The sequence below is a fragment of the Hemitrygon akajei genome, chromosome 5 (assembly GCF_048418815.1).
Source record: "Hemitrygon akajei chromosome 5, sHemAka1.3, whole genome shotgun sequence".
NCBI lineage: Eukaryota > Metazoa > Chordata > Chondrichthyes > Myliobatiformes > Dasyatidae > Hemitrygon > Hemitrygon akajei.
The window spans coordinates 98352040-98372802 of NC_133128.1; the positions used below are offsets into that span (position 1 = coordinate 98352040).

Below are 20763 nucleotides of genomic sequence, written 5' to 3' on the forward strand. Positions count from 1 at the left end.
CAATTGCTAGGAACTTTTGGACTGTTGTAGTGGTTTAATATTGTGGCTTTCTGGAGATATACATAGATGTTGCTATGTAGGCCTAATTGTTTAATACTATTGTGTAGTGTCTTTGAGTTGATACCAGTTGTAGATATTACTGTCAGGACAATGTACTGACAATATTACTGTCAGGACAATGTTCATGTTCCATAGTCTTTCAATTTCCCCTTTTAATTCAGCATCTTTCTGATCTTTTTCACTTACTGAATTCTGTATTTTATGTGTGTTTGGAAAGCCAATATCTATTAAGTACTGTAAGTTGTTCTTGCTTTTATCCCTGTAATATATCAAGATGGTTATTATGGATTGTCCTATCTGTAATAACTGATCAGTGGTAATATGATTTGTAGGACTCTGGCTCTAAAACTGGATCAGGCTTGTATTTATAGTAAGGAATGGTGTATTTTATGAGTTTATATTTTAAAACAAAATTTTGCCATTTGATTGTGCCTGTGTAAGAAATCAGATTGAGAAAGGATCTAGTTAAATTGAGTTAAACTGCTACAGGATCTGGAATTGTGTTGGATTGTTTCTGGTTTCTCTTGGCATTTATGCATTTATTGTCTGAATTTGTTGGTCTTTTATTATGTATTTTTGATAACGTTTTGTGTTAAACCACCTGATATTGCCACAAGAACTCCACTGTTTCTGAGAAGAGGTCTCCAACTCTAAGGCAGGTGTTTGATGCTTCCTTGTTGCTCAGTTCATGGGGATGTCTTCCATGGAGGGTCATGCTTTTCCTTTGGTTAACCTGTAGTGATAATTTCTTCATTTTTCTGGGTTGTGCTTTCTTTCATTTAAGTGTAGTGGTGTGTACTTCTATTATTTTATTATGGATTATTGTTGCCAGTACTGAGATGCAGTGGAAAACTTGCTTTACATACAGTGTTCATACAGATCAAATTATTACATTACATTGAGGGATGGAGAATAAAGTGTACCAGCTATATAGAAAGTGCAGTACTGCTAAACAGTAAGGCACATGATCATAACGAGGTAGATTGTGAATTCATGAGTCCATTTGTTGTGCGAGGGAACCATTTATTAGTCTTATAACAGTGCGATGTAGATTGTGAGGCTGAGTGTCTTGGTGGAAGGGCCGAAATGGCTAATACAGGAGGGACATCATTTTAAGGTTATTGGAGGAAAATATATTGGGGATGGCTGAGGTAGGTTTTTTACCCAGAGAGTGGTAGGTGCATGGACACCCTGCCAGGGATGGTGGGAGAGGCAGATACATTAGGGACATTTAAGAGACTCTTCGATAGGCACATGATGAATGAAAAATGGAGTGCTGTGTAGATTGATGATGGAGTACTGTAGGTTTAAAGGTTGGCACAAAATTATGGGTCGAATGGCCTGTACTGTGCTGTAATATTCTATGTACTATATTCTATGTGTGCCTGTTGCTATCCTGAACAATTCTTTTGATTCAGTTGGGTGAAAAACATGGCTCCTTCAATTTATTTACTGACTAATTATCTTAACAACTTCTTTCCTTCGAACAGTTCACCACTATTCTCAAAAGTCTCTCTGAAGATCATGACGCCAGTTATAATCACAGTGTTTGTCCTGGCTCTGTACCTTCACGCACAGCAAGTAGAGTCAACTGCCAGGCTGGACTTCCTGTGGAAGCTGCAGGTAAGAGTCTAGCCAAGTCTCATTGCAATACACTTTGGGTCATCGTTCCCAAATGTGGAATTCCCTCTGCATCTCCATGCATTGTTTATGGCGTGGAGTGAGCATTGTAGGCATTGTCCAAACATCCGAACAATAATGGGATCAGAGCTTGGTCCCATGACCCAACCAAAATACATTTGGTAACAATTTTACGTTTCAATTTTCAAAACTCTTTCTTTTACTAAACTTTACAGGCAGCAATGTTGAAGCTTTACTAAACCCTGGTATTGTGCTCAGTTCTGGTTGCCAAATTATAGGAAGGATGTGGACGCTGTAGAGAGAGTGCAGAGAAGATGCACCAGGATACCATCTGGATTAGAGGAAAGATTGAGTGAGTTAGGGCTTTTCCTTTGGAGTGATGGAAGTTGAATGGCAACTTGATAGAGCTGTATGGGATTCTGAGAGGTGTAGACAGAGTGGTCAGCCAGGATCTTTTTCCCAGGGTGACAGTGCCATCTGTTTAAGGTGATTGGAGGAACGTTTAGGGGAAATATCAAAGGTATGCCTTTGCCACATCAGTGCATGGAACGTACTGCCAGTGGTGGTGGTAGAGGCTGATGCAAAGCAGTCATTTAAAAGGCTCTCAAATAGGCACGTGGGTGTGTTTTTTAAAGAAAAGGAGGGTTATGGGCTGTGTCAGGTTGATCGTGGAGTATGTTTATATAGGTAAGCACAAGATTGTGGGTTAAAAGGTCATCCTGTGCTGTACTGTTCTATGTTCTATGATTTCTGGTTATCCTGAGTTGTCCACTCTGTCCTGTAGTCTGCAGATGTGGAGATTCTTGTGAAAGAAGCTGAATTTCGGGATTACTTTAAGAATAAGTGGCCTTCCTTTTAATATAGAGCTAAATATTTATAATGAGTTGTGAATCATATAGCATTGGTCTGACTGGCCCTGCCAATCAAGGATCCTACCTAAGCTCACCTGCATTTTGCCCATATCCTTCTGAATCTTTCCTGTCCAATTGCTTTCCAAATGGTATTAATGTATCTGCCTCAACCACTACCTCTGGCAGCTCAATCCATGTACTGGCTGCCGTGTGAGTGAAAAAGATTGTCCCTGAGGTCCCTTTTAAATCTCTCCCCTCTTATCTTACTTATGCCGATTAGTTTTCGACTCCCCAATCTTGGAAAAAGACTGTGTACATTAACCCTATCTATGGGCCTCATGATTTTATACAGCTCTGTAAGATCACCTCTCCTTCTCCTGTGCTCCAGTGAATTGGAATTGGTTTATTATTGACACTTGTACCGAGATGCAGTGAAAAGCTTGACTTACCTAGTGTTCACACAGATCAGATCATTGAGGTAGAACATGGTAAAACAATTACTGAATGCAGAAGGAAGTGTAACAGCTACAGACTGTCCGCATCTGCTCAACCTCTCTTCATAACTCAGTCCCTTGAATCCCAGCAACATCAACATCCAAATTTCCTCTGCCCTCTTTCCAGCTTAATGGCATCTTTCCTATAGTGAGTCTTCAAGAATATTTGGAACTCTATTCTCAAAGATGCTGGAAGGCAGATTTTCTGAACCTACCTTAGGCAAGAAGTAGATAAGTTACAAGCGCCTGACTTACAGACACTCAGACATATGAATGAGCCCCCGTAATGTCATTAAATTCAAAAATCCTACGAAGGTACATGTGTGTGGTACCTACAAATGAATTAGTTAAGTCAGAGTGCAAGATGGTCATAGTATTGCTGTACTGAGCTGGTGATTAGAGCTCTCCAGTTGAATCAAGAACCAAGAGGTTAAAGGGTTTCTCTCACTCTCCCTTTCCTTCTCCTTCTCTCTCACCCTTTCCCTCTCCTTTTCCTTCTCCCTCTCTCCCTCCCCTTTTTCCACCCTCTCCCTCACCCTCCCTGTCCCTGTCCCCTACCCTTTCCCACTCTCTCTCTCCTTGCCTCTCTCTTTAGTAATTGTTCTTTATCAGCCTTGACTTTTTTGATGCCATTTGTTACTGGACTGTAGACGTTGGTATGTTAATATAGTTTTGTGTATTTTCTAACTTATGAACTAAATTGATTTACAGTAGTCTGTAAAACCAGAACCCATTTGTCAGGTGCATATTCTGTAAGCAAGGAATGAAGTGTTACTTGGGGTGGGGAGGACAGAACATGGAACATAGATCAATGCATTGGCCCATGATGTTGTGCCAAATATGATGCTAAATATTCTCTTCTTGTGAGTCATTCATATACCTTCATTCCCTTCATATTCATGTGGGAATCAATTTGAAGAGACCAAGGGAGAGGAGGTTATTTCACAAATAGAGAAAGCTAGTAGACAGTGTGTGAGGGAGGATAGGCAGGTGATAGAGAAGGGGAGCGCTCAGAACGAAGATGTAGGGGAGAAGGAAGAAAAAGATAATAAAGTTGATCGCATTGTTAAGGATAAACAGAGAGGAAGAGGTGGAAAGTTTCTTAAATGCATCTATTTTAATGTTAGGAGCATTGTAAGAAAGGTGGATGAGCTTAGAGCATGGATTGATACCTGGAAATATGATGTTGTAGCTATTAGTGAAACATGGTTGCAGGAGGGGTGTGATTGGCAACTAAATATTCCTGGATTTCGTTGCTTCAGGTGTGATAGAAATGGAGGGGCAAGAGGAGGAAGTGTTGGAATGCTTGTCCGAGAAAATATTACGGCGGTGCTTTGGCAGGATCGATTAGAGGGCTCATCTAGAGAGGCTATTTGGGTGGAATTGAGGAATGGGAAAGGTGTAGTAACACTTATAGGGGTGTATTATAGACCACCTAATGGGGAGCGAGAATTGGAGGAGCAAATTTGTAAGGAGGTAACAGATATTTGTAGTAAGCAGAAGATTGTGATTGTGGGAGATTTTAATTTTCCACATGTAGACTGGGAAGCCCATTCTGTAAAAGGGCTGGATGGTTTGGAGTTTGTAAAATGTGTGCAGGATAGTTTTTTACAGCAATACATAGAGGTACCGACTAGAGAAGGAGCAGTGTTGGATCTCCTGTTAGGGAATGAAATAGGTCAGGTGATGGAGGTATGTGTTGGGGAGCATTTTGGGTCCAGTGATCACAATACCATTAGTTTCAATATAATTATGGAGAAAGGATAGGACTGGACCCAGGGTTGAGATATTTGATTGGAGAAAGGCTAACTTTGAGGAGATGCGAAAGGATTTAGAAGGAGTGGATTGGGACAATTTGTTTTATGGGAAGGATGTAATAGAGAAATGGAGGTCATTTAAAGGTGAAATTTTGAGGGTACAGAATCTTTATGTTCCTGTTAGGTTGAAAGGAAAGGTTAAAAGTTTGAGAGCACCATGGTTTTCATGGGATATTGGAAACTTGGTTCGGAAAAAGAGGGAGATCTGCTATAAATATAGGCAGCATGGAGTAAATGAGGTGCTTGAGGAATATAAGGAATGTAAAAAGAATCTTAAGAAAGAAATTAGAAAAGCTAAAAGAAGATACGAGGTGCTTTGGCAAGTACGGTGAAAATAAATCCGAAGGGTTTCTACAGTTATATTAATAGCAAAAGGATAGTAAGGGATAAAATTGGTCCCTTAGAGAATCAGAGTGGACAGCTATGTGTGGAGCCGAAAGAGATGGAGGAGATTTTGAACAATTTCTTTTCTTCGGTATTCACTAAGGAGAAGGATATTGAATTGTGTAAGGTAAGGGAAACAAGTAGGGAAGTTATGGAAACTATGACGATTAAAGAGGAGGAAGTACTGGCGCTATAAAAGTGGATAAATCTCTGGGTCCTGACAGGATATTCCCTAGGACCTTGAGGGAAGTTGGTGTAGAAATAGCAGGGGCTCTGACAGAAATATTTCAAATGTCATTAGAAACGGGGATGGTGCCGGAGGATTGGCGTATTGCTCATGTGGTTCCATTGTTTAAAAAGGGTTCTAAGAGTAAACCTAATAATTATAGGCCTGTCAGTTTGACATCAGTGGAAAGTAATTAATGGAAAGTATTCTTAGAGATGGTATATATAATTATCTGGATAGACAGGATCTGATTAGGAATAGTCAGCATGGATTTGTGCGTGGAAGGTCATGTTTGACAAATCTTATTGAATTTTTTGAAGAGGTTACGAGGAAAGTTGACGAGGGTAAAGCAGTGGATGTTGTCTATACGGACTTCAGTAAGGCCTTTGACAAGGTTCCACAAGGAAGGTTAGTTAGGAAGGTTCAACCGTTAGGTATTAATATTGAAGTAGTAAAATGGATTCAACAGTGGCTTGATGGGAGATGCCAGAGAGTAGTGGTGGATAACTGTCAGGTTAGAGGCCGATGACTAGTGGTGTGCCTCAGGGATCTGTACTGGGTCCAATGTTGTTTGTCATATACATTAATGATCTGGATGATGGGGTGGTAAATTGAATTAGTAAGTATGCAGATGATACTAAGGTAGGTGGCGTTGTGGATAATGAAGTAGGTTTTCAAAGTTTGCAGAGAGATTTAGGCCAATTAGAAGAGTGGGCTGAGCGATGGCAGATGGAGTTTAATGCTGATAAGTGTGAGGTGCTACATTTTGGTAGGAATAATCCAAATAGGACATACATGGTAAATGGTAGGGCATTGAAGAATGCAGTAGAACAGAGTGATCTAGGAATAATGGTGCATAGTTCCCTGAAGGTGGAATCTCATGTGGATAGGGTGGTGAAGAAAGCTTTTGGTATGTTGGCCTTTATAAATCAGAGCATTGAGTATAGAAGTTGGGATGTAATGTTAAAATTGTCCAAGGCATTGTTAAGGCCAAATTTGGAGTATTGTGTACAGTTCTGGTCACCGAATTATAGGAAAGATGTCAACAAAATAGAGAGAGTACAGAGAAGATTTACTAGAATGTTACCTGGGTTTCAGCACCTAAGTTACAGGGAAAGGTTGAACAAGTTAGGTCTTTATTCTTCGGTGTGTAGAAGGTTGAGGGGGGATTTGATAGAGGTATTTAAAATAATGAAGGGGATAGATCGAGTTGACGTTGATAGGCTTTTTCCATTGAGAGTAGGGGAGATTCAAACAAGAGGACATGATTTGAGAGTTAGGGGGCAAAAGTTTAAGGGTAACACGAGGGGGATTTTCTTTACTCAGGGAATGGTAGCTGTGTGGAATGAGCTTCCAGTAGAAGTGGTAGAGGCAGGTTCAGTATTGTCATTTAAAGTAAAGTTGGATAGGTATATGGACAGGAAAGGAATGGAGGGTTATGGGCTGAGTGCAGGTAGGTGGGACTAGGTGAGAGTAAGGGTTTGGCATGGACTAGAAGGGCGGAGATGGCCTGTTTCCATGCTGTAATTGTTATATGGTTATATGTGTCTAAAAGCATTTTAAACTCTGCAAATTGCCTGCTTCCACTACTACTTTTGGTAATTCATTTAGCCTCTGACACTGGTAAACCTCTTCTGCACCCTCTTCACACCCTTCTGTAATAGGGCAATTACAGCTGCACACAATACCGTCATAGCAGAGTTTATTGTCTTCTGGACAAGTACATGTTTGTTCAGGTGTAATGAAAAACTTACTTTCAGCAGCATTACAGGCACATTATTGTATCAGGAAAGCAGTACTCACAGGAAAAGCATAAATTGAACATAAATTATGCCTAAATATTAAAATTAGAACAAAACTGTCCATTTTAGTTCAAAGCGATGAACTGAAGTGCTAGATGGAGGTCGTGATTCAGATTGTGCCACTGGTTCAAGAACAAATGGTTGATGGGAAGTTGCTGTTCTTGAACCTGGTGATGTAGAATTTAGGCCTCGTGCCTAATAGTAGCTCTGAGAAGATGGTCTGACCCAGAAGGTGGGGATAGACATAGACATAGAACAATACAGCACAGTACAGGCCCTTCGGCACACATTATTGTGCCGACCTTTGATATTGATGTTAGGGATCTTTGATAGTGATGTTATTGAATGACAAAACAAGCTTGAGGGACCTAGTGGTCTACTCCTGCCCCTCATCCATATTTGATAAGGCCCCTTGACATAGATGTCATTCAGTGGAGAAGCCTTCAGGTCTGTCCTGTGACCATTCACTCATCATTGACAACAGTGACTCTGTGTGGTGTGGAACCTGCACTGCACTTTACTGAAGAGTCCCAAAATTGAACTGCCACATTGACACATATGTTTTGGTCGTGTTCTGTACTGAAACATGTTTGGAAGTTTATTTTCTCTACAATTTCTAAAGTTTTAAAAACTAATTTACAACCTAATAAATTGACAGTTTTATTTGGTATAATCCTTCAATATATTCATGGTATTTCTCCATCAGACCAACATGTAATTGCATTTGTTACATTATTGGTCAGAAGGGCTACTTTGTTGAAATGGAAAGATGTTTCTGCTCCAACCTTGATACAGTGGCTTTCTCAGGTGATGTTATGTCTTAGTTTGGAGAAAATCAAAAGTCGAACTTTCGATCCTCGATTTGATTTTGAGAAAAGGTGGGGTTCATTCACCCGCTACTATTTGAGTTGGTGGATTGATGTTTTTTATGGAAGCTTGTATGATGTATAGCTCTGGGGTTGTGCTCCCAATGGGTTTTTTGTTTGGTTTTTTTCAGTTAGTAGGGGTTTTTTTTAGTTAGTAGGACTTCTTTTTTTTTCCCTTTTTGTTTCAAAAAAATATTCTTAACCCTTTATTTTCTCTTATTATAATTAATATATTGCTTAGCTTTGTTAATCAGTTATTTGCTAATTTAATTCCTTATTGTATATAATGACATAGTGACTTAATGCATCTTTTTTTTGCTAATCTTAAATAATAATTAATAAAAAGATTTTTAAATGAAATGAAAATTGAACTGCTTAACACAAAGCCACTCATGCAAATCTAGGGACTTATTGAAATAAAATACTGAAAGGAAACCTGTAAGCAAATGTAAGCAAATAGGTCAGTTGTGGAGAGCGCCCTCTTCTTTGTGGTGGCGTGTTGGGGAGGCAGCATTAAGAAGAGGGACGCCTCACGTCTTAATAAGCTGGTAAGGAAGGCGGGCTCTGTCGTGGGCAAAGTACTGGAGAGTTTAACATCGGTAGCTGAGCGAAGGGTGCTGAGTAGGCTACGGTCAATTATGGAAAACCCTGAACATCCTCTACATAGCACCATCCAGAGACAGAGAAGCAGTTTCAGCGACAGGTTGCTATCGATGCAATGCTCCTCAGACAGGATGAAGAGGTCAATACTCCCCAATGCCATTAGGCTTTACAATTCAACAGTCAGGAGTAAGATATGTTAAAGTGCCGGGGTTGATTGTATTTAATATATTTAAGTAAACTACTTAAGAACTTTTTAAAAGCTATTATTAATGCTTTTTGAGAGAGTGATTTAGATGCATATCATATTTTTACTGAGTTAAGTATTGTATGTAATTAGTTTTGCTACAACAAGTGTATGGGACATTGGAAAAAATGTTGAATTTCCCAATGGGGATGAATAAAGTATCTATCTATCTATCTAAAAGAAAAGAAAAATGCTAAATTATCACAGAAAATCCCTCAAATATCTGTCCCGGGGTTGAGGCAGCCTCATAGTGTCTGTGAAGCCCTGTGCAGAGCAGTGGGGAAATAACTTTTCTTTTTACCAGATTCATATTCAGATTCATTTATTTTCACATGTACCTCAGAATATTGAGTGAAACACACCATTTGTGTTATCACAACCTAAGGGTGTGCTGGGGGCAGCCTGCAAATGTTGCCACACATTTCAGGGCCAACACAACATGCACAGAATGCTTGGCAGAATCCTTTAAAGCTTTAAAAATTAGCCTGATTACACTCCAACACTATAAGTTAAACGTGCAAGGTGTTGTATGGAAAACTAAAGCTAGACATACACAAATAATTTTTGTGGATGTTAAAATATCCAAATGATCAGATGTAATAGAGTTATATTCATAAAGTACTACAGCACAGAAAAAAGCCTTTGACCCATCCATTGCATGCTGAACTTTTACTCTGCTTAGTCTTATTGACCCAATACCTGGAACCCAGCCTTCCACCCCCCCCCCCCCAATCCACCGTTGAATTCATCACTTCTGCTGGCAACTCATTCCACCTTCCACCACCCTTTGAGTAAAGAAGATCTCCCTCAGATTCCCTTTCTATATTTCATTTTTCATCCTTAACCTATGACCTCTAGTTCTAGTCTCACCCAAACTCAGTGGAAAAAAACCTCTTTACATTTACCCTATCTATATCCGTTATAATTTTCTATACCTCCCTCATTCTCATTTTTACTGTAGGTAGATGCTCCAAATTCAGCCTCACCAACATCTCATACAACTTATACAATATAACATCCCATCTCCTGTACTCTCTGATTAATGAAGGCCAATGTGCCAGAAGTTTTCTTTACAACCCTACCTACCTCTGACACCGCCGTAAAGGGATTATGTATCTGTGTCTCCATGTTCCTCTGTACTTGTCTCCTTTGAACTTGCACCTTAAGTGCTCTTCTCTGGTATTAGTCTATTCAGTGCTGGCTTTCTGCTTTATGTCTGCCTGTCACACTGGGTGTTCACAATATAATGAAGTATTACACCAACAAGATGCTGGAGGAACTCAGCAGGTCAGACAGCATCCACGAAAATTAATAATCATTTGATACCTGGGGCCAAGACCCTTCTTCGGGACTGAAAAGGAAGCGGGAACTAGCCAGAATATGAAGGTGGAGGGAGGGGAAGGAGTACAAGCTGGAAGTGATAGGTGAAGTCAGGTGAGTGGGGGAGAAACCAGCGAGGTGATAGATGGAAAAGGTAAAGAGCTAGAGAAGAAGGAAATGGACCATAGGAGAAAGGGAAGGAGGAGGGCCACCAGGCAGAGGTGATAGGCAGTTGAGAAGAGAAGAGCTGAGTGGGGAGCCAGAGTAGGGAATGGAAGAAGAGGGAAAGGGGAGGTCATCAAGTTCTCTAACATGGTAATTTTTCCCCCTTCTTCTTCTCTGTTCTTCCATTCCCCACTCTGGCTCCCCTCTTACCTCTTCTCTTCTCACCTGCCTATCACCTCCCTCTAGTACCCCTTCTCTTTCCCTTTCTCCTATTGCCCACTCTCCTTTCCTATCAAATCCCTTCTTCTCCAATCCTTTACCTCTTCCACCTATCACCTCCTTCATGGCATAATCTCCTGGTGTAAATCCATCAGCCTTGATGATAGCCAGCTTGACAGTGTGAACAGCACAGTGATCTAGTGAGAGGGTGGCATAGAAGAACTCTTTACAGCACCAGAGATGAACTGTCTGTAAAGTTTCTATGTTCTCCCTGTGACTCTGGGTTTACTCAGGTGCTGCGCTTTTCTCCCACATTCCAAATATGAACAGGTTATGGTTTGTGAGTTTTGGGCTTGCTATGTTGGCACCAGAATCATGGTTGACCTTGGGCTGCCTCAGCACATCCTTGGACTGTGTTGGTTGTTGATGCAAATGACGCATTTCACTGCATGTTACAATGTTTTGATGTACATGTGACAAATAATATTAATCTTTATCAGTCTGTTAGGAGTTTGATCTGAGACTCCACGGGTAGAAATGCTCGGCTTGGTAGATCTTAATATAATTAATAAAGTATTGATCACTTTCAATAGTCTTTCCATTGTATTTTTCTACTAATTAGTTTTCATATAGAATGGATTCCTGTTAATCAGGGTGGCCACTTATTTAAAACAATTCTTAAAGAGCAACAACAAATAGAAAGTAGCTAGGATTCCCATGGTTTATTTGGGACAATATGCCACATAATTAGGGCAGGAAACCTGCCGAACATTTTCCAACTGGCATCGGTCCCGTGCATGTCGTGTAGCCGGTACAGCAAACGGTTATTAAATAGTATCAGTTGCATGTCTATGTTCAAAAAGCAGAGATGTTTTCCACTAATAGTTGGTGAGAAATAAGCAGTAAGGCAGTGCAGAACTGTTTTGCTTATTGTGGTTTCAAACATTCAGACTTAGAAATGCCATAAAAGGCCAGGAGTGCAAATGAAATACCTGTAATTATACCACTTCAACAAGTTAGGAACTGCGAAGAATTTGAAGGGATCAACAATCATCTTGAATGTTACCTTTGTTCCCCACCAGAAACTCAGCTCTCAGCTGTGGCTCTAGGTATCTGTTTGCATGTGACACTTTGTCAGGTGGGTTAAACCAGGTGAGGGTACCTGGTGGGCCTCGTACCCCGGTGAGATAGGGACATGCAAAGTCAGCTCTGGCGGACAGGACGGATGAGATCTATGGTGAGATCCAAAGCATTCTGTAACACTACGTGGAGTGCGACGGGCATGGTGGGGCACAGAAGAAGTCATGGTCATTCACTACAACTAGGAAAGACCCATTTATGACGTCTACTGGTACCACTGGACTAGGATGTCCAAGACTGAGAGAGTAGAACTGCCCCATGCCACTTTAAAAACTATCCCATACAGATTTCCTGTCATCGTTGAAGACGATGTGCAAACACCAGTGGTATTGGTAGTGTTCTGATTTGTTCTGTATTTCATTTAAATACATAATTTATTGCTCAGATAAACGGTAGTTTGTCTTTTTTATACCTTTTTAACTATTTCCATGGAACTTCTGCTAATTGGGGTAGCCACTTAATTGAGTCAAAGTGGACTGGTCCCGATGTGTCCCAATTAACTAGAATCCACTGTATTTAAAAATTAAATTTTGGTAAAAATCATTAATTTATTAATTATACAGTCAAATACATCTTTTTGCTGTTTGGCTTGTACAGGCCACAGAAGAGAAGGAAGAAATGGAAGAACTTCAGGCCTACAACAGACGCCTTCTACACAACATCCTGCCCAAAGACGTCGCTGCCCACTTCCTTGCTCGGGAGAGACGCAATGACGAGCTGTACTACCAGAGCTGTGAATGCGTGGCAGTGATGTTTGCCTCCATCAGCAACTTTTCCGAGTTCTACGTGGAGCTGGAGGCCAACAACGAAGGGGTCGAGTGTCTCCGGCTCCTGAATGAGATAATTGCTGACTTTGATGAGGCAAGTGTCACTGGTGCTGGTTAATTCTGGGTAACCGGGAGCAAGGTGGTGTCATCCTCAGTGTATGCTAGTGAAACCCGTGAAACAATCACCTCTCACCTCACCTCCTTCCCTCTAGGCCCTTCTTCAAAACTCAAACAGAACTCTAATTCATACCCTCATCTCCTAATTTGTACCATCCCATTCTGTTCTTGCTCTCAGCTCATCTGTGCCTCAGTTTTAAAATTAACATTCCTGATAATAACTCTCATTGAATTATTGGCATCAACAGGCCCAGAATTGGAATTGGAATCAGTTTATTACTGTCACATGTACCAGAATACAGTGAAAGGCTTGTCTTGCACACTGTTCACACAGATCAGATCATTACACAGTGCATGGAGATAGAACAAGGGAAAACAATCACAGAATGCAGAATAAAGTGTTTTAGAGAAAGAGTAGTACAGGCAGACAATAGGGTGCAAATCAAGACAGGATAGATTGTGAGGACAAGAGTCCATCTTATACAAGAGGTCTATTCACGACTTGGATAACACGGGATTAGAAGTTGCTCTTCACCATAGTGGGATGTGCTTTCAGGCTTTTGAGACACAGCCAAACCCTTTCCTTTGCATGCCATCCACATAGCTCATTCTGAATATACAGTATGTACATCGATGTAGTACAAAGGACAATGCAGAATAGAGAGTTACAGTTACAGAGAAAGTGCAGTGCAGGCAAACAGTAAGTTGTAAAATCATAAGGGACCTTGTGAGGGAAAGTGTCTAACTTATCATACTAGGGAACTATCTAATAGTCTTATGACAGCAAGGAGAAAACTGTCCTTGAGTCTGGTTTTACATATATTTTCTGCCCAATGGAATTCACTAACCATCTTTAATAAGACCATAACCATGTAACAAGCTGCCAGAGAAAAAGAGGCAGGTGCAATAATGATAATATTTCAAAATAACATGTCTAAGTGCATGGAATTGACGGGGTTTGAGGGATAAGGGCCAAACACGGCAACATGGGACTAGCATGGTCAACATGACTACAGGACCTTTTTCCACACCATATTACTCTATGGCTCTTTGACCATACGATATAGGAGTACAATCCAGCCATTCAGCCCATAAAGTCTGCTCGCCATTGAATCACCTGGCTCTTTTGGGCTGAATGGCCTCATTCTGCTTCTATGTCTAATGGTCTTTTCCCCATACCCTTAACCCCCTTCACCAATGAAGAACCTATCAATCTGTCTTAAATTTTCAGATGCAGATTAGTTCATTTATCACATATACATCAAAACAAGCAGTGAAATGTGTTGCTTGTGTTAACAGACTAAGGATATGCTGGAGGCAGCCTGCAAGGTGACACCACAAATTCCAGCGCCAAAATAGCATGTCTAACTTGTTCACAGAAGTATACAAGATGACAGCATCAAAATGACAACAAAGCAAGCTCCATTTCTCCCTCCCATCCACCCACACAACACCCTCCAGCTGAAAAATTCCTTCCCATCTCAGTTTTAAAGGGAGCTCCTTTTATTCAGAGGCTGTGCCCTGGTTGCTAGCTTCTCCTACTGATGGAAACACCCTCTCCACATCCACTCTATTCAGGATTTTAAGTATCCAATAGGTGTCAATCAGAACCACCAACAGTCTGAACCCCCCCCCCCCCACCCCATCTGCCTGAATTCCACTGCGTTCCATTGACGTTGATAAAGGTAAAAGATAGAAAAAAATGTAACAGCTACAGAGAAAGTGTTGTATAGGTACACAGTAAGAGACATCCTTAAATCCTTCATTGCTAGGGTCATACTTGTATAAATTCTTGCATTACGTCCTTGTTCCATTCAGGGTCTCATATTTACAGTAAGCTATTGCTTGGGTCCTTACAGATCATCAGCGAAGACCAGTTCCGTCAGCTGGAGAAGATTAAAACTATAGGCAGTACATATATGGCAGCATCCGGTCTGAATGATTCTACATATGACAAAGTCGGCAAGACACACATCAAAGCTCTGGCTGATTATGCCATGAAGTTAATGGACCAGATGAAGTATATCAACGAGCATTCATTCAATAACTTCCAGATGAAAATAGGTAACACCAGAATCAGGACTTTTATCACAAACATATGTTGTGAAATCTGTTGTTTTGTGGCAGCAGTACATGCAATACTTAAAAATATTACTGCAATACAACAAGATATATCTAACAAAGAAATCAGGAGTGCAAAAAGAAGGCAAAGATAGTGAGGTAGAGAGAAAAGAGAATTGTCAGTGTGGCAAGCATGTTTGACAGTCTTGTTAGATTTTTAGATATTAAGCAAATCAAGGGATGTGGAGTTAGCCAGAGAAAGGGCACTGGGGTTAAAGGTCAGCCATGATCTATCAATGGCAGTACAACCATGAAGTGGCCTACCTCTGCTTCTGTCTCTGATGTAACAAGGTGTAGGCTTGAAGAGAAAAAGATGCAGAGTTAGTGGGAAAGAGCGGGAGGGAATCATATTAATCAATGCTTTTTAGCATTGCTCTTGTGGATAGTCAGAGGCTTTTTCCCACGGCTGAAATGGCTAACACGAGAAGGCACAGTCTTAAGGTGCTGGGGTGTAGGTACAGAGGAGAAGTCAGGGGTAAGTTTTTTACTCAGAGAGTGGTGAGTGCGTGGAATGGGCTGCCGGCAACAGTGGTGGAGGAGGATATGATAGGGTATTTTAAGAGGCTTTTAGTTGGAGCTTAGATGGGTGTAGCTTAGTAATAATGTAATAGACTTGTTCTCTAGGAATGTGACCTCTCCCCATAACACAGGGGTCACTTGTAATATAAATTATTTATATAAAATAATCATTAAGAATTGTAGCTGCCCTGTGTATTTCTCTAAAAATGTTTCAGTGTAGAACAGCACAGGTCTGGTTAACTGTTATGTCAGCAACCCACAGCAAGGATACTTGCTCTCACTGTAAGCATTTCTGTCACTAACTTAACATAGAATGGAACATAGAACAAGAAAGCACGGGAAAAGGCCCTACTTATCAGTGATGAATTAAGCTAAATCTCTTCTATCTGCACATGATACATACAGTGCCTTGAAAAAGTATTCAGCCCCACAACTATTTTAACATTTTACTGTCTATTTTCTAAATTTGAAATATATTAAAGTATGAATTTTTGAGCTGATGTATAAAACATTGTGCATCGTGACAAGTTAAAAGAAAAATTCCAAAACCTGTCAACAATTGACTCATAATTAAACACCAAAATTGTGAAGCTGAGAAAGTATTCATCCCCTTTATAATTACTGCATTAACTTTGCTCAGTAGCAATACATTACCTCACCAACTCACCCAAATTATTGATATAGAAAGTTGGAGGATCACCTGTTTTCAATGAATTCATAAGAACAGATACCTCCTGTCACTGTAAGGTTCTAACAGTATGGTAGATTTTCAAAAGACCAAACCAAAAAGACAAAAGAGCATTCAGGACAAGTCAGGGAAATGATAACACAGAAGCACAAATCTGGGAAAGGGTACAGACCACCTAAAAGGGTCTGAACATAACTTGGAGCTCAGCATATTCCGTCATGAAAAAATATGAAACCACAGCCACACTGCCTAGATCGGGCTGCCTCTCTACACTTAGTTGCTTGAGAAGAATAGCACTTGTAAGAGAGGCTACTGTGACACCAACAGTAACTCTGATTGAGCTGCAGAAGTCAATGGATGCGAGTGGAGATGAAGTTCATGGCTCCACAAACTCTTAAGGCCTTGCACAAAAAGGATATTTATGGAAGAAGCCCTGGCTGAACAAAGAAAGCATATCATAGCTCATAAAGGCTTTGCAAAGCATCACTTAGAAAATACTGTAATGACGTGGAAGAAGGTCTTGTGGTTGGATGAGGCTAAAGTGGAACTCCATCCCTGCAGTGGAGGTAGCATCATGCTATGGGGATGATTTTCAGCAGCGACTAGAAATCTGGGCAAGATTGATGCTGCTAAAAACAGAGAGATCCTGGATAAAAACCTGCTAGTCCCTGCCAGAAAGCTTAAACTGTGGAGGAGTTCATCTCTCAGCAGGACAACAACCCAAAGCACACTGCCAGAACAACCATGAGTAGTTTCAAATGAAGAAAATTGATGTCCTCAAGTGACTCGGAGTCCTGACCTTAACTCGATCGAACTTCTCTGACAAGACCAGAAAATTGCTGTCCATTGCCGCTCCCCAACTAATCTGGCACAGCTTGAGCAATTCTGCAAGGAGGAATGGGCTAACCATGCTCCATCAAGTTGTGCAAAGCTATTCGAGACATCCAAAAAGACTACTGGCTGTAATAGCTGTGAGAGTTGGTTCAACTAAGTACTGAGCAAAGGGGGATGAATACTTTTGGACTGCTGATATTTTCAGTTTCTGATTTTTTAGTGTTTTATGCTTTACAATTTTCACTTTTTTTGGGGCTCCATTGAAAAAATATAAGCATAGGATCCATAAATAAAACTTCACAGTTAAACTGTTCGAAGTCTCTGTTTGTAATACTCATTTATGTGTATAAAGGGTTGGGGGCTGAATACCTTTACAAGGCCTATAATATTCTTGTTCTCTTGAAATGAATGCTAACATTGTATTTGTCTTCCTTATCACCGACTCAACCTACAAGTTAACCTTTAGGGAATCCTGCACAAGGACTCCCAAGTTCCTTTGCATTTTCTCCCATTTAGAAAATAGTCTACACCTTTATTCCTTCTACCCAAGTGCATAACCATACAGTTCCCTACACTTTACTCCATCTGCAATTCTTTGCCCATTCTCCCACTTTGACCTTCTGCACACTCTGCTTCCTCAACACTACCTGCCCCTCCACCAATCTTTGTATTATCTGCAAACTTGGCCATAATGCCATCGAGTCCATCATTCAAATCATTGACATGTGGCATGAAAAGAAGATGTCCTAACATTGACCCCTGTGGGACATCACTAGTCACCGGCTGCTAACCGGAAAAGGTTCCCTTTGTTCCCACTCTTTGTCTCCTGCTAGTCAGCCAATCTTCTATCCATGCTATTATTTTTCCTGTAATACCACGGGCTGTTAACTTGTTAAGTAGCCTTGTGCGTGGCACCTTGTCAAAGACCTTCTGCAAAACAACATCCACAGATTCTCCTTTGTGTATCCTGCCTGTTATTTCCTCCAAGAATTCCAACAATTTGTCAGTCAAGATTTCCCTTTAACTGTGCTGCCTTTATTCCCCTCCCCCCACACCTGTTAAAGAGTGGAGTGACATTTGCAATTTTCCAGTCCTCTGGAACCATTTCAGAATCTAGTGATTCTTGAAAGATCACTACTAATGTCTCCACAATCTCTTCAGCCACCTCTTTCAGAACCCTGGGGTGTAGTCAATCTGGTCCATGTGTCTTACCTACCTGAAGACCTTTCAGCTTCCCAAGCACCATTCGTTAGTAATAAACAACTTCACTCACTTCTAACCCCTGACACTCTTGAATTGCTGGCATACTGCTCCTGTCTTCCACAGTGAAGACATAAGTCTCCTTATGGCTTTTTAGGTGCCTTCTGTTAGTTTTTAAAAGCTTCCCAATCCTAACTTCCCACTTTTTATATATATATATATATATATATATATATTATATGCCTCCTCTTTTCCTTTTATGCTGTCTATGGCTTCTCTTGTCAGGTACAGCAGCCTCTTCCTCCCTTTAAGATACTTCTTTATCTATGAGAGGTATCTATCCTGCACATTCCAAATTATTACCACAACCTCCAGTCATTGCTGTTTTGCCATCATCCCATAGTGTCCCCTTCCAATTAACTTTGTCCAGTTCCTCTCTTATTCTTCTATAGTTCCCTTTATTCCACTGTAATACTGATACACATGATTTTATCTTCGCCCTCTCAAACTGTATGGTGAATTGTAACATATTAGGAACACTGCCTTAAGCTCCCTAGTCAGATCTGGTTCATTACACAACACCCAATCCAGAATTGCCTTTTCCCTAGTGTCCTCAACCACAAGCTGCTCTAAAAAGCCATCTCATAAGCATTCTAGAAATTTCCTCTTTTGGGATCCAGCAACAACCTGATTTTCCCAATTTACCTGCATATTGAAATCCCCCATCACTAATGCCATTTTTACATACCTTTTCTATCTCCCTTTGTAATCAGTATCCCACATCTTTGCTACTATTCAGAGTCCCATCAGGGTGTTTGTACCCTTGCAGTTTCTACCCCCAGGGATTCTACATCTTCTGATCCTATGTCACCTCTTTCTAAGGATCTGATTTCATTTTTAACCAACAGAGCCACCCCACCCCCTCTACCTACCTGTGTCTCCTTTCCATACAATCTGTATCCTTGGATGTTAAACTCCCAACTGTGATCTTCTGTTAGCCATGACTCAGTGATGCCCACAACGTCATCCTTGTCAGTTTCTAACTGCACTATGAGATCATTTACCTTATTTAGTATACTGTCTGCATTCATATATAACACCTTCAATACTGTATTTATCACCTTTTTCAATCTTGCCCCATATTACACTTCAATTCATCTCACTGATTGTAATCTTGCCCTTTCATCTGCCTCACAGTCTCATTGCATATGGAATCTACTTGTTCACCAAATTGGTACTACCCCATCCTCAGCCTATCCCCCTGCAAAGTTAGTTTAAACCCTCCCCCTTGGGTTCAGACATAACCCGTCCTTCATGTACAGGTCATGCCTTCTGCAAAAGAGATCCCAATTATCCATAAATCTCTGCCCCCTGCGCCACTTCCTCAGCCACGCATTCATCTGCCAAATCATCCTATTCTTACCCTCACTGGCACATGGTACAGTCAGCAATCCATAGCTTACTAGAAGTGTAAAAAGTAGAGTGTAAAAGCTACTAAAAGAGTGGAGTGCAGGTAAATGATAAAGTGCAAGATCATAACGAGGTAGATTGTGAGGCCAAGAGGCCATCGTTCAAGAGTCTGATAGCAGTGGAAGAGAACCTCTCCTTGAGCTTGGTGGTGCACGGTATGTGCTTTCAAGTTTCTGTATCTGCTGCCCGATGAGAGAGGGGATGTCTGGGGTGGGTGGGCTCTTTGATTATGCTGGCAACTTCACTGAGGCAGTAAAATAAAATAAAAATAAATAAATAAGTTGAATAAATAAAATAAGTGTAAAGTCCTTGGATGAAAGGTCTGAGAGATCGGAAGTGATTTGAGGGTTTCTGCTTTCCTGACTAGGACTCAACATCGGGCCGGTGGTAGCTGGAGTCATTGGAGCTCGCAAGCCTCAATACGACATCTGGGGAAATACTGTCAATGTAGCAAGTCGAATGGACAGCACAGGAGTCCCAGACAGAATTCAGGTAGTTCTATTCTCACACTAAATTGGTCATTTGGATTATTATTGTCACATGTACCGAGGTACAGTGGAAACTTGATATGCAAGTCATTTAATTACAACAGGACACTCTTGTACAAGGTTTAACACAAGTATTTTGTTCTTTTCAAATAACTTTTACCCTAATATTTTTCCATGTTAGTGTCTGATTCAGCAGCAAGAGGTATCGCCAAACAAAGGAGGCACTGTACATATATTCAAATTTATAAGAAATTGCTTTAAATTAATATAAAGAATAAATATAGAAAGGAGGAAAATAGTTAATGATGAACACAAGAAATTCTACTGATGCTGCAGATCCAAAGCAACACACAAGATCCTGAGGAACTGAATCGTCAGGTAGTATGTATGGAGAGAAATAAACAGTAAATATTTTGGGCTGAGGCCATTCAACAGGAACTCAAATAGTTAGTGAAGTAGTAAAAGAGACAAAGTAATGCTTTATCAACCACCACTACACCACACAGTATACTTACTGCCAAAGGAGCCACAAGTCTGGCCTATATCTCTGAAGTGAATAAATAAAAGTGCCCAACAGCTTTTTCTCTTTCTCCCCCCCCCCCATCTTTCTTTCTCTCTCCCTCCCTCCCTCCTTGTTTTTATCTCCAGCTCCTATTACTGTACTATTCACAACCCAGCCTAAGAGAAAGTCCCCATTTGCACAACAAACTTTCCTTTTTTACACCCT

General features: G+C 40.7%; 1 protein-coding gene across 1 annotated transcript in view; it reads left to right on the plus strand.

Annotated features, from left to right (window-relative positions):
* Nucleotides 1–20763, plus strand: part of adcy5 (adenylate cyclase 5) — a 416408-nt gene that overhangs the window by 370625 nt on the left and 25020 nt on the right. The window contains exons 18-21 of the mRNA XM_073046122.1: nucleotides 1551–1683; nucleotides 12430–12693; nucleotides 14576–14780; nucleotides 19916–20040. Of these exons, the coding sequence (XP_072902223.1) occupies nucleotides 1551–1683; nucleotides 12430–12693; nucleotides 14576–14780; nucleotides 19916–20040 (727 nt within the window). The remainder of the gene's footprint in view (nucleotides 1–1550; nucleotides 1684–12429; nucleotides 12694–14575; nucleotides 14781–19915; nucleotides 20041–20763) is intronic.